General features: G+C 39.1%; 1 protein-coding gene across 1 annotated transcript in view; it reads right to left on the bottom strand.

The window, feature by feature from the left end:
* Positions 1-15,146, bottom strand: part of TM9SF2 (transmembrane 9 superfamily member 2) — a 61,523-nt gene that overhangs the window by 19,238 nt on the left and 27,139 nt on the right. Inside the window, exons 6-10 of the mRNA XM_082700822.1 lie at positions 14,061-14,185; positions 12,164-12,275; positions 10,165-10,244; positions 9,276-9,384; positions 1,824-1,956 (exon numbers count right to left, since the gene is read on the bottom strand). Of these exons, the coding sequence (XP_082556948.1) occupies positions 1,824-1,956; positions 9,276-9,384; positions 10,165-10,244; positions 12,164-12,275; positions 14,061-14,185 (559 nt within the window). The remainder of the gene's footprint in view (positions 1-1,823; positions 1,957-9,275; positions 9,385-10,164; positions 10,245-12,163; positions 12,276-14,060; positions 14,186-15,146) is intronic.

Here is a 15,146-nt window from a genome sequence, read left to right as displayed (position 1 = left end):
AAATCTAAGTGGCATTCTAATCCCAGGACCAAGGAAGTTCCCAGTGTTTCCGAGGTGTACACAATCAAGCACATACCCACGCACACCTGATCGGCACCAACTGAGGGGCGAGAAAGAACCTCAGAAGTAGGAAACCAACCAGGGTAACTTTAGAAGACCTATCAGAATTTCAACCAAACTGTATCCCTTTATTCTCCCCAGAACTGAGAACTGGACTGCACTGAAGGAGAAAGTTCATATTTGAGCATTTAGAGAAAATGATCCCTAGGCTCTCTGAAACCTTCCTTCCTCATGAATTCACTTTCTAGCAGACCCCAACAAGAACCAGATGATGACAGAAGGCAGCTCCCAACAAAATCTTCAAGCAGAATTTCATCCTGAAGCATCCACTCTGCTCCAGCTCTACCCGGGTCTCTGGGGATCTAATGCCTTCATGCCATCCTCCTGCTGTGTCCAAACCTCTGTCATGATGCCTTCTCCCAGCCTACCTGGTTCCGCATAATACTTAAGAATTCTAGGCCTACTCACCACAGCTGCATCTTCCTACCTAAGCAGATAAAGATACATATTCCAGTTAATTGTCAGATTAGTCTTTAAAGTAAGCCTAGAAGTGTAACTCAGTGGTTCTCAAACTTATTCAGGTGCCGAACATTTGGAAGTGAGAAGCCTCTTTATAAAGCATTTATATAGTTCCATCATAAAAATGTGGAAAATTTTACTAATGTAAAATGACTTTAGTATTACATATTTAATATGCAATCAAACATAAGAACAAATGTTCATTAAAAAATTATTAAAGGGTCAGGGATTTCTGAATTCTTCCAGCAATAATTCATTCATTACTGTTCATCAGAAGGCACCAACTAAGGAAACATAAGAAAAATCAAAGCAAATTTCAGAAAACCCTATTCATAAACCTTTTTTTCTCTTACAATTAGGAAAACTGCAGAAATAGTGTATTCCCATACAGCAGCCTCAGAACCACCCCTGTGGCTGATCTATAACTCTAAGGGCGGAGGAGGGGCTATTAAAAAAAAGTTGTCTTAACTGACAAAAATTTAATTAACAGCATTTCTGAAGATTTTCAGGGGGCACAGAGAGGAGAGGTGTGTGTGTGGCGCGCACATGTGTGTGTGTGGGAAGATCTCTCCTGACCCCTGTGTGTGTGTGTAGGAAGATCTCTCCTGACCCTTGCTAGTGAAAGAAAGGTCTTGCTTCCTAAATCCTTCCATGATGAGGAAGGTCTACAAAAAGCTTCCTGTCCCATTCCCTCTTCTCCTTTTTTTCTCAGTGGAAGCCAAAAACACCTTGGAATTCTAATCATACTGCTCCTGGTGGGGTGGCAGAGTCAACCTGCATGAGCTTGGTTGCAAGCCACCCAGACTCAGACCCAGATGGCCTTCAGGTACCTCATCATCTTTGGCTCCAAATCCATGATAAAGGCTTGGTCTCTATGTAGCCGTAAGGGTGATATGAAGTCCGTTTACTGGCACAGCCAACCCTGCCTCCAAGTAACGTATAGCCAAAGCACTCTTAAAAGTGCTTTAAAAGCCAAAAGGACTCTTAGAAACAATCTGGCCTAGTTATACTTAGGAAAACTGGCTTCTGTGTTTTTTGTTTTTTTAAGATTTTACCTATTTATTTTAGAGAGAGAATGCTTGAGTGCGCAAGCAGGGGGAGGGACAGAGGGAGACCATGACCTGAGCTGAAATCAAGAGTTGGATGCTTAACCAAATGAGTCACCCAGGTGTCCCAGAAAACTGGTTCTCAAATATTATTTAGAAAAAGTATTTTCTACTTTTTAATTCTCACTGAATACTTACATAGAGTCACAAAAGTCATAATTAAAATCTGTGTTCCCGATCCAAGAAAGACTGAGAGCAGCATCCCTTTCCTTGGAGGACGGAATATATCACCATGAACTAGTTTCCAGCCAAATTCTTCCTGGGCATCCTCCTAAAAAGGGAATGAAGTTGTTTAATTGACATGTGGTATCACCAGGACAGCTAGACAGTTTGTTCACTGGTGAATATGGTGATACAGAATTTTTTTAAAAACTTAACAAATGTTAGTATTGATTCCAAATCCAAAGTTTTATGAAGTTTGCCTCCTAGAGGTATAGTATAGTTTTTCTGAATTGCTTTTAAAAAAATGTTGTATGTTAAGGTCTATAAGAATATATCGAGAAACCTCAAAAAGATAAACAAAACCATGTGATACTTAGTTCTAGTCAAGTTTTATGATCCAACTCGACTTAATTTTTACTCATACCCTACCCTTCTTAGTCTACATTTACTAATCTCCAAAATGAGTGAACGGTATTAGGTTTCACAGCTACTTTGCTGGGTAGAGTAGACTTAGCTATGAGCATATGAGTAAGTCTGCCACCAGCCCTAACTGCTCCCCGGATCTCTAGACACACATACACAATTCCATCTGGTTGTGTAATAAGCATCCCGAACTGAATTATCCACAACTAAATGGATTCCATCTCCCTACCTATACTCCTTCTGCAGCAACAGCCCCTACCCCTGGTCACCTAGTGGTAAAAGCTCCATCTTGCCAGCCCTTCGGTTCCCCAAACCTTGGAATCCTGCTTCATTCCTTCCTTTTTTTCACACCTTGAATATAGTCCTTAAACAAATCTTCAGCTCTGCCTCCAAAATATTTCAGCAAAACCCAACACTAGCCCTCGGTTCAGGTCATCACCTCTTAGCTGGCTACTGCAATATATGCCACACTGACCTCTTGAGTTCCTGCCCTTGCTTCTATTCAGCTACTTCTCAATACGGCATCCAGCAGGATCCCTTAACCAACTGGGTGTTTTGGACCAAAACACTGGGTCATTTGTTCTCTTTCCCTCTTCCACCTTCTCCACAGTCAACCAGGCCATCAGTATTTCATCCCACCTTCTAAACTACCCACTGTATCTGTCTGTCCAGCTCCTTTTTTCTTTCCTGCCACCATCCTATCTCTGGGAATCCCATAACCACCTCTGGACTGGTTTCTGTACCTTCAATCTTGCCCCGCTCTGAATGATTTTCACATAACATTCAAAGTGATTTTCTACATCACAAACGTGGCTATGCGGTGCTGTTTCAAATTCTTTAGGAGTTTCCCTGTGACCTTCAAATGCTGCTTACAAGTCCTTCAAACTCTGGGCCCTGTTACTTTTTCAGCCTCATTTCTCAACATTTCCTCAGGATGCATCTCTACCCCAAGTTCCCAAACTTCTATCTTTGTGAGCAGCAGACAATGCTATTGATAATGTATTTTTTAGTAAATATAAATCAACTGAAATTTGAAACATGGAAACTTTTATACAGGTACTTATCCTGTTCTTACAATGGTAATATAAGACAACAGTAAAAATCAAAATACTTCCATATACACCAGAGAATTATACTCTACTTGGTCATTTTTGAGGAATGTACAAAATTGAAATTTTATTTAAAGTTTTTTTTTTTTTAATTTATCAGAGCGGGTGGGGGGAGAGCGAGCACAGGCAGACAGAATGGCAGGCAGAGGCAGAGGGAGAAGCAGGCTCCCTGCTGCGCAAGAAGCCCGATGTGGGACTCGATCCCAGGACGCTGGGATCATGACCTGAGCCGAAGGCAGCTGCTTAACCAACTGAGCCACCCAGGTGTCCCAAAATTGAAATTTTATTAAAAGTACATGGGTTCTCCTCTTACACTGTTGGTGGGAATGCAAGTTGGTACAGCCACTTTGGAGAACGGTGTGGAGATTCCTCAAGAAATTAAAAATAGAGCTTCCCTATGACCCTGCAATTGCATTACTGGGTATTTACCCCAAAGATACAGATGTAATGAAAAGAAGGGCCAACTGTACCCCAATGTTTATAGCAGCAATGGCCACGGTCGCCAAACTGTGGAAAGAACCAAGATGCCCTTCAATGGACGAATGGATAAGGAAGATGTGGTCCATATACACTACGGAGTATTATGCCTCCATCAGAAAAGATGAATACTCAACTTTTGTAGTAACATGGACGGGACTGGAAGAGATTATGCGGAGTGAAATAAGTCAAGCAGGGAGAGTCAATTATCATATGGTTTCACTTATTTGTGGAGCATAATAAATAGCATGGAGGACATGGGGAGATGGAGAGGAGAATGGAGTTGAGGGAAATTGGAAGGGGAGGTGAACCATAAGAGACTATGGACTCTGAAAAACAATCTGAGGATTTTGAAGGGGTTGGAGGGTGGGAGGTTGGGGGAACGAGGTGGTGCGTATTAGAAAGGGCACGGATTGCATGGAGCACTGGGTGTGGTGCAAAAATAATGAATACTGTTACGCTGAAAAGGAATTAAAAAAAAAAAAAAGTACATGGGTTCTGAGGGGCTTGGGTGGCTCAGCTGGTTAAGTGACTGCCTTCAGCTCAGGTCATGATCCCAGGGTCCTGGGATCAAACCCTGCATCGGGCTCCCTGCTCAGTGGGAAGCATGCTTCTCCCTCTCCCACTCCTCTGCTTGTGTTCCCTCTCTTGCTATATCTCTCTGTCAAATAAATAAAATCTTAAAAAAAAAAAAAGTACATGGGCTCTAAATGGATAAAATAAAATTATATTAGGGCCTGGCTTCAAAATAAGTGAAAGAGAGGAGCTGGTGGGATTCTAAAAAAGACTAAACATGAGCTGAGAACTGTTTGATCACAGTGATAGGTATACTAATCTCTGTGCTTCTGTGAATGTTTACATAAAAAGTATGAGGGGGAAAAAGTACATTCACCTCTTCTTTTAGGTGGCATAGTATTACAGACGAGAGACATTTCTGATTACTTTTTTTTTTTTTTTTTTTACTGAAAAAGCAGTAAAAATTTCAGAGTTAAGTGAAAACCAAGTTTCCCATAAAGGGCCAAGTCCCCCTTCTTTGGAGAAAACAAATGTGACTAGTTTCTTATTATCCTTGCAGAGATACTCTACTTATACATAAGGAAATGCATGAACACCTTTTCTCATTTTGCATGAATGGTAGCATATTATATGCATTATTTCACACCTTGCTGTTTTAGTCTAATAGTATCATGGAACTGCTTCCACTTTTGTCGATATAGAATTACCTCATTCTTTTTAATGATTACACAGTATTCTACTGCAAGGACATTCTATAATTGATAAAATCAGTCCCCTATTAATGAGTATTTGTGTTTCTTTAAAATCTTTAGTTATTATAAGGAATAATATCGTTTTAAAATAAAAAATAGCAATAGTAATAAAAACCTTTGCATCCAAGTTAGTTTCTAAGAATTGAATTGTTGGGTCAAACTATTTATATTGTAAATGAATACTCCCAAAGTGGCTTTCCTAAGTTACACCAATTTACGTTCTCATAAACTATGTATCAAAGTGCTCATGTCCTCAATCCCCAACACATGATCAAACATTTTAATTTCTGCCAGGGTGCCAGAGGAGCAAACGACCTTGCACTGCAGTTTTATTTTGCATTTCTCTTATTATGAATGATGCTACATCTTTTCCTATGTTTAAGAACCATCTGTGTGGTGTTTCTTTGTTTTTTTTTTTTTTTTTTTGAAGATTTTATTTATTTGTCAGAGAGAGTGAGAGAGAGAGCACAGGTGCACACAAGAGGCAGAGCTGCAGGAAGAGGGAAAAGCAGGCCCCCCGCCAAGCAAGCAGCCTGATGCGGGACTCGATCCTGGATCCCAAGACCCTGAGATCATGACCTGAGAAAAAGGCAGATGCTTAACTGTCTGAGCCACCCAGGTGTCCCTTGTGTTTACTTTTAATGGACTCTCTTTTCATGTGCCATGCCTCGCTTCTTACGGGGCTGCTGATTGTTTTCATGATTTTAGACTTCTTTATTTATGAGGAATTAACTTTTTGTCTGTGACATGTGTTAAGTATTTTCCTATTTGACTTTTTAATGGTATTTCTTCCTATTCAAATTTTTTAAACATGTAATCCTAGAGCAATCATTTCTTTTATAACTTCTGGCTCTCTGTGGTACTTAAAAAATTCTAGCCTTCTCCAAGATTTAAAAATAACTTCTCATGTGTTCCAGTATTTTATAGTTTTACATTTTCATTTAACATAAGGAATAAGGTTGGAATCTACTTTATTTTTTAACCAGATGGCCACCCACTTCATCCAATACTATACATCAAATTTGTTTTTTCTCTGCTGACACACTTTCGCTGTCTCCAAATTTAGACTATTATTATAAACAGAAAATGTTTACTTGGAATCTTTTTGTTCACCCATCTTGCTAAGTATCTCTTTAGGATTGGTTTTTATTTATTTATTTTCTGCTGAAGTACTTCTATAAAAATTTCTTCAGGTCTGATCGATCAATGGATTGACTGATTCGCTGCTCACGTTTACTTCTACGGCTATTCCTTCAGTAATGGTCTGTGGTGCACTACTTCTGTGCACCTGAAAAAGGTCTTTCACCCTTATTCTTGAAAGATACCTTCTCTGGGTACATGATTCCATGTAAACAGTTAGTACCTCTGACTGATTAAAGATGTTTTATCTCTGAGCTTCCATTTCCAATTTAATTGCTTTTCTTTTAATTGTTTCCCCCTGCCTCTGGCTGATTCTAAGATCTTTTTTCCTCTGGTGTTCTATGGTTTTGTCACGGTTGATTTAGATGTGGATTTCTTTTTATTTCTTCTGCTTGGGGCATACTGTGTTTCCTTTGTCTAAATATTTCTCTTATTTTTTCAAACACTTTATACTCATTTATACTCTGTAGTTAAGAGTTGGTAGTATCTGAAATCTTCGGGCTGGGGGGTTCTAAACTTGTTGTTTAATGTAGATTTTTGTGCATTTCTAATAGATCACTTTTTAAGATTGATTTATTTATTATAGAGAAGGGGGGTGGTTTGAGGGAAGAGGAAGAAACAGACTTGGGAAAGCAGACTCCCCGCCAAGCACAGAGCCCAACATGAGGCTCGACCTCATGACCCTGAGATCATGACCCGAACCAAAATCAAGAGTCAGATGCTCAACCGACTGGGCCACCCAGGCGCCAACTGGGGGAATTCTACAAACCTAAATTTGGGAGACTTTACCTCAAAGGATTTTCTACTTGATTCTGACAAGAATCAGAAGGCACTTACTAACCTAGAATCATTTTTCTCCCCTTCAAGAATCCATGCTTAAGGGCGCCTGGGTGGCTCAGTGGGTTAAGCCGCTGCCTTTGGCTCAGGTCATGATCTCAGGGTCCTGGGATCGAGTCCCGCATCGGGCTCTCTGCTCAGCAGGAAGCCTGCTTCCTCCTCTCCTCTCTCTGCCTGCCTCTCTGCCTACTTGTGATCTCTCTCTGTCAAATAAATAAATAAATAATCTTAAAAAAAAAAAAAAAAGAATCCATGCTTAATACAGGAGGAGACAGGTTAATTCCCTTGTACTGACCCAAGGTTTAGTCTCCCCGTTGGTTAGACACTTTATGTAAGGACTGACTCAAAGGAAAACTCCATCCTCTTGTGCCTGCATTGCTTCCTGCTCTGGTCTCAGCTCACTTTTGCAGGGAGTAGGTTAGAGTTGGAAGATAATCCTTGGATACCTTTATACCTATCATGAGCCCGGCAATGCATCAAGGAGACTAGTACATCAAAGAATGACTCATCCACCCATTCATTCAACAAACATTTACTGAGCACCAACTATAAAGGCATAGCACTGTTTAAAACACCAGAGATACTATAGTGAGTAAAACAGAAAAATCCCTCTTGAATATGTATTCATACTGGGAAGCCAGATAATTAACGAAATAAGTAAGTAAAATAGAGAGTACATTAGACGATGGTAAGTGCTCCAGAGAAAACTTAGAAGGTATAAATGTGTATGGGGCCATGGAGGTGTAATTTTAATCTGATGGTCAGGAGGGTCTCACTGGGAAGATCCTATTTTAGTAATGACTGAGGAGGTCAGGGAGCCACGTAAATACATGAGGGAGTAAGTAACATGTGAGGTGGAGAAAAGCAAGTGTAAAGGCCGGAGGTGTGAGAACATGCCTGACACGTCTGAGGAACAGCAAGGAGGCCAGTATGGCTGGAGCAGAGCTCCAAGGGGGCACTACAGGGCCTACAGATCATTGTAAAAATGCTGGCTTTCGGGCACCTGGGTTGCTCAGTCGTTGAGTGTCTGCCTTCCGCCCAGGTCATGATCCCAGGGTCCTGGCATCGAGTCCCACATCAGGCTCCCAGCTCAGTGAGAGCCTGCTTCTCCCTCTGCCTCTCTCTCTCTCTTTCTGTCTCTCATGAAAAAATAAATAAAATCTTAAAAAAAAGACTCTGGTTTTCACTCTGAATGAAATGGGAAGCCACTAGAGGCTGTGGTCAGGAGTCAATGACCTAAATTATGCCTGAACCGACTTGCTCGAACCACCACGGTCAGGGAAGGAAAAAGAATGGGAGCAAGAGAGGAAGCAGGGGTGCCACGGCCTCTCAGCTCCCACAGCACCTTGGTACAAATAAAGGAGAAAATACCACTATCTCATCGATCATTTGAAATTGCCAATTATGAAGAGTATTTTGAAATTATTTTAATAAAATATTTAATAAAATAATCAGTAAAAATAATGGAAAAGAGACTGCAGCATAAAATGCTTAACAGCTTATAAACATAAATATATTCTTTTTCTAATTAGGATAGAAAAATTATGGGGAAAAGGCTAAGAAGTTGGGGAAAAGAAAGCAATGAAATCTGAGTGTTTTGTATCCATTACAAGTCACTAGGAATTCTTGTGGAATTTTATTAAAGAGCTGCTACACAATAAAAAAATATGAAAGGTATATAACATTATGTAAGAAATGTTTTGAGAATAAATGAGATTGGGTCATTAAATTACTTTGAATATATCAAAAGGTTGAAATCATAAAATTCAGTGAAAATTAATTTAAAAAACGTTAAACACACACAAAAATTGCTTGGGAGTTATTCCACTCAACTTTGCTGTTTCACAAGCTGGGTGCAGGCTGGGAATGGAAAATCTGAGAGTTGACAGCACGTATGTGAGAACAGGGACAGACCTGGAGCTGTGTGCCTACACCCACTCTGCCCCAGTCCACCAACACAGACGGGGCCGTCAGCAGTGCAGCTCTGAGTGCTGGAGCGCGACACTGCTAGAGAACACCAATTCTTAAGGATCATTTTCTTATTTGAAAAGGTGAATTCAAGGTAACTTTTTAGAAGAAAGATTCCGTCTAAAGCCATTATTTCAACTTTTTCCAAAGAACAAAATAAAGACTATCCTTAGCAGACCAAAGAACAGGTCAAATGTTTCACTCACTGTAGAATCCATCTGATTATATCTGGCAATATCTTTATGCAGTGTCCGTAGCATAATCATAGCCACCATTCCAGACAAGAAGAGGACAATGACCAGGGAATTCATGATGCTGCAGAAATAAACATTTCAGGATTAATCTGTAGCTTTATTTCCTTTTAAAAATATTTATTCAGTAACATTAAAACAGTATTGATCACAATCTAAATTTGATCTAAAATCCAACAGATTCAATGAGCTTTGTTCTGTGTCCTTCTAGTGGATACAGAACTTTATATACTTATCATAATAATCTTACCATAATCTGTTGAGGACTAGAATTTGTCTGTGTTCCACATGATTAATTAAGTACTATGCCCAAATAAATACACTGCAAGCCACAGGGACCAACAAAGGTCGGTGTCGTCAAGAAATTTATGACACAGACATTTACTCTGTTAAGTTACTGAGTGTCAAAAGGTAGTCAACAAAGCAGAAAAAGGAGAGTGACGGCACATGAACAACTCTCCAGATAAAAATTTTGAGTCATGCTTTGTTGATGATGATGATGATGATGATGATAATAATAATAATAATAAAATAGTCATAACATGAGCAGTGGCTTCTTCCATTTCAGGTAAGGTGCTCAAATGTTCTGTTTCACTCATTCTCCTTCTATCCACAGGGACAGTCTCTCATGAGGCAGGAACTTCCAGAAAAAGAAACAGACTCTGAATAAATGGGTGCCCTGGCCTAATTCGCAGAGACCTGGCCAGGACTGAACACAAGTCTATCCAATTCAAAAGTCCAGACTTCCGGAGAACTAGAGAGAATTAGAGAATGAAGGATATGTTCAAAGGGACAAAACATAGAGTAAGCCAGAGCATGAAGTGGATTAACTCTGTGTTCTTACCTAAACCACTGAATGTGGGTATGAGGCATAGATTCCAGAATATAGTCCCATCTAGATGCCCATCTGATGTTTTTATCTTCCTAAGGAGATAAAACAAAACTCTTTAAATAAGCATTTGCTGACAAAGTATATTAAGAATCCAAACACTTCCACTCATAGCTTGACCTTCCATTCAGTTAACAAATATAATTTCTCATTATCATAATTTGGATTAGTCATGAGTTTCAGAGTTTAGCTCTAACTCAAGTCTTTGGAAAATCAAAATGAGATTCAGCAATAACAAATAATAAAAGTTCCTTGGGGCGCCTGGGTGGCTCAGTGGGTTAAGCCGCTGTCTTCGGCTCAGGTCATGATCTCAGGGTCCTGGGATCGAGTCCCGCGTCGGGCTCTCTGCTCAGCAGGGAGCCTGCTTCCTCCTCTCTCTCTCTGCCTGCCTCTCTGTCTACTTGTGATCTCTCTCTGTCAAATAAATAAATAAAATCTTAAAAAAAAATAATAATAATAATAAAAGTTCCTAAAAGTACCTAGTTACCTGTATTTTTTTAAAAGTCTTGCTTTAAATTTTAACTAACAAAAGTTTATTTTAGATATTAAAACTCAGAGCTGTACTTTTTAATTTTCTTTCAGAAGACTGAGTGGTAGAATTCCTGTTTTATTCTCTTTGATGCCATCTATTGATACTTATGAGACACCAGAGTCGCCCTGAGCATCTGGCAGCTGTCACCTGCAATGAGCTCTTACTACCTAGAAAGAAATTTTATAGTGTTCATTGCACTAGGTTTGCAAAATGACTATATGGGGAGAGTAAACATCACAACTATACTTTACCACCAAAACAGTTTATTAGAAATAGAGGTGGAGGGGCACCTGGCTGGTGCAGCTGGCTAAACATCTGACTCCTGGTTGTGATCTCAGGGTGGCGAGACTGAGCCCTGAGTCGGGCTCCGCACTCAGTGTGGAGTCACCTTAAGACTCTCCCTCTATCTACCTCCCTCCCACACACACGTGTGCTCTCTCCCCCTCAAATAATCTTTTTTTTTTAAGATTATTTATTTATTTATTTATTTGACAGAGAGAGAGAGAGATCACAAGTAGGCAGAGAGGCAGGCAGAGAGAGAGGAGGAAGCAGGCTCCCTGCCGAGCAGAGAGCCTGATGTGGGACTTGATCCCAGGACCCTGAGATCATGACCTGAGCCGAAGGCAGCGGCTTAACCCACTGAGCCACCCAGGCGCCCTATCTTTTTGGTTTTTTTAAAGATTTTATTTATTTATTTGACAGACAGAGATCACAAGTAGGCAGAGAGGCAGGCAGAGAGAGAGGAAGGGAAGCAGGCTCCCTGCTGAGCTGAGAGCCCGACGTGGGGCTCGATCCCAGGACCCTGGGATCATGACCCGAGCCGAAGGCAGAGGCTTTAACCCACTAAGCCACTCAGGTGTCCCTCCCCCTCAAATAATCTTAAAAAAAAAAAAATAATAATGTAGAGGTAAAACATTGCCTCAGATTCTCATAAAGTGAACTTTTACTTTCCTCCTAAGAAACTTCTCAATTAATGAAAACACTCCCTTTAATTCCCTAAGAACCTATATAAATCATCCACTAACAGGAAATTCTCCATTGAAGTTTATACTAATCCGGACTTTAAAATAGTGTTGCTTTTCCAAATGCTTGCTACATAAGTCTTTGACATTTTCATACCATTCTCTATGCCTATTTTCTACCTTTAATCTTTTTTTTTTTTCTACCTTTAATCTTTTATGTATCTCTTCTGACTTAACATTTAATCAGGTTCAATTCTCCAATTTACTCTACTTCTCATTTAAATGGAGACTTAGTTTTGAGTGCGATTATGTTGCCTGGTGCACTGACAAACTATTCCAAATCAGCTCATTAAAAGCTTGTCTATGTGGCAAGGTTAATCATTAATATTTTTAATTAGTTTAAGTAGTATGAATTTAAAATCAATTTCTTGAGTTATACTAGAGATACAAACAAACTCACCTGGAAGCTAACAGAGTAAGTATAGGCAATTTTGATCTCTCCAGAAGCCTTGTTACTTATATCCATGGGGGGTCCAGAGCAGTCTGGTTTATCTATATGGGTATGCTTGAAGCTGCGGGAAGAAACATTTTGGCAAGATGTTGATAAAGTACAGTTTTAAAAAATGAAGTTAAAGACTACAGATTCTGTACATATTTTACCATGCTACTATAGTCAAAGGCAAAATTACTCATGTCACATTTAATGGCATATTTATTTATATGAGTAAGGAACTTAGTTACAAGTATGTGTAAGAAATTTTTCAAAATTTGAAACAAACTTTTAAAAGCACTATACCTGAAGAGCATTAAATATCTTTAAAAAGGGGGCACCTGGGTGGCACCCAACTCTTGATTTCGGCTCAAATTATGATGTTAGGGTCCTGGGATCAAATCCCGCATATGGCCCCCTACTCAGCGTGGACTCTATTTCCCTCTCCCTCTGTCCCCTTCCCCATTTCACACAAGTGGGCTCTCTCTGAAATAAATCTTCATAAATAAATAAATATCTTAAAAAACAAACAAACAAAAATAAACACTGAGGGAGTTTAAATTAACTGCCCTCTTATAATGGAATGCATTTTTTTCTGAGAGACCACATGTTAGATAGGGGAAGGGCAGCGAGAGACCGAGAGAATTTTTTTTTTTTTTGAGAAAAAAAAATTTTTTTAAAGATTTTATTTATTTTATTTTAAGAGAGAGAGAGAGTGTGTGTGCTGTGAGAGCAGGAGGAGGGGGAGAGGGAGAGAGGGAATCTTAAGCTGAAGACTCAGCGCTGAGCATGGAGCCCCACGCAGAGCTGGATCCCATGACCCTGAGACCATGACTTGAGCTGAAATCAGGAGTACCAGGCTCAACCAGCTGAAGCACGCAGGCACCGAGGCATGCATTTCTTTCCCAGCAGTGGCATGGGAAAAGTGTTAGTTCAGTGGCAGGGCTGGGGTGCCGAGGGGAGAACATTTTAAAAAAAATGGAATAATCAAAAAAAGATCTCACAAATAACTGACAGGTCCTTTCATACTAAAAATACTGACAACCTGAAGAGACCCAATTTCAATGACTTGTCACACAAAGGCATCTAACAGTGCGTGGAGATTTTAGAAACGATAGCATTCATCATCTCATTCGAGGAGGCGCCTGGCTGGCTCAGTCAGTAGATTGTGGGACTCTTGACCTCAGGGTTGTAAGTTCGAGCCCCACACTGAGTGCAGAGATTACTTAAAAAAAAATAGAATCACCTCATTTGGGCCTCCGATGAGAGGTCAAGTTGCAAATATTAGAGGCAATGCTTTTCTACTATAAAATAAACACTCTCCCAACCACTTACAGTCTCTACTCCCAAGTTGACACAGAAAAGCTGTCAAAACTTCCTGACTAAAAAACAAAAGAAAAAGGCACTTAGGTTTGGCCACTTACCATAACAGGAAAAAAAGTATCTGTATGATTTCTCTGGACAACCCACAACTCAATAACAAATCACACTAAAGAGAATTTTAGTAAAATCAATCCTGAAATGCCAGATTATATGTCAGAATACTGATAAAAGAAAAATGTTAACTGGGCCCCAATATTTATTCTTTGGAAATAATTTCACTGACGTTTACTTACTTTTTAATTTCTTTTTATTTAATTTAATTTTTTAAGTAAGCTGTATTCCCAAAATGGGGGTTGAACGCATGACCCTGAGATCAAGAGTTCCATGCTCCAAGGTGCCAGCCATATGCCCTCCTTTAAGTAACTTCTGAACCCAGTGTGGGGCTCAAACTCCCAACCTCAAGATCAAGAGCCACATGCTCTTCCGACTGAACCGGATAGGCACGCCTACAGTTTTTAAGTTTTTGACCTATTTGCATAGTTACCTTTTTGGTTCAAGTTTGGCAGCCACTAATCTTGCTCCCATGGACCCAGTTTCAACAACATGATAGTATATTTTGATGTCAACGTGGTTGAAGATGTAAAATGTATCTCTTTCATGGAATTCTGACTGTGGAACAGAACTTAAAGGTAGAAAACTGGCTATACAAGAGTCAAAACAAAACTTTAAAATGAGGCACAACAAGTAGGAAATTTTGAGCTTAAAGTTTTAATCCTTCCCCATAAAAACGTTTAAGATTTAAGCTTAGACTCTATAAATCAAAAATAACTGGCAGAGTACAAATTATGTTTCTTTAATACTTTAATTCTTACATAAATGTAGGTACCTGTTAAAAAGAACACATCTAATATTTTCTATTTCTCCACTTATAATAAAAGAAAATAAATTTTAAAATATTACATGTTATGAGCATGCTAAATCTTATACATTTCAACACTCTTCCTCCTTGCAAGTTTTATAACTTCAGACTAAACCAATAAATGATTCAAGTGTTTCTGGTCAATTTTCCCAAAAGCATTAGCCAATGTAACCAGTTTCATGATCAAGCTTATGCTAACTTCTGCCATCAAGTCATATTAAGAGATTAAATCTGACTGACCTGATTACACATTTAATATATACTCCCAATAATTTTAATACTTTCTGTATTAACATCCTCACTTTCCTACTATTTTTTAAATATAAAAGAAGGGTCATAAAGGCATTTACCTTTTAAAAAGTTATAATACCAGACTTTTGAAATATAATGTTTTTATAATGTTTTATGGACTTAAATTTATCATATAAATTTCATGAACTTATAATGAAGTCTTTCTGGTACTCCACTAATCTACTTATTAAAAAATATATGTAAGATTTATGAGTGTGACTTTGAATAGCATCAGGACATACAAAGTCCCAGCCCTTAGCATACAACAGACACTCTCAGTGAATACCGAACTAAATCTCAATTAGTTTGGTTCTAGAATTAAATTTATACACTGTTAATGGGGTCGAGCTTTAAGATCTAAGTAGCTGTGCTTCAGAACATCTGAACTGTATTCATCCAATGAATATAACAAATTTTGTC

This window comes from Mustela nivalis (assembly GCF_964662115.1).
Source record: "Mustela nivalis genome assembly, chromosome: 15".
Lineage (NCBI taxonomy): Eukaryota > Metazoa > Chordata > Mammalia > Carnivora > Mustelidae > Mustela > Mustela nivalis.
This window is presented reverse-complemented; position numbering and strand designations above follow the sequence as displayed.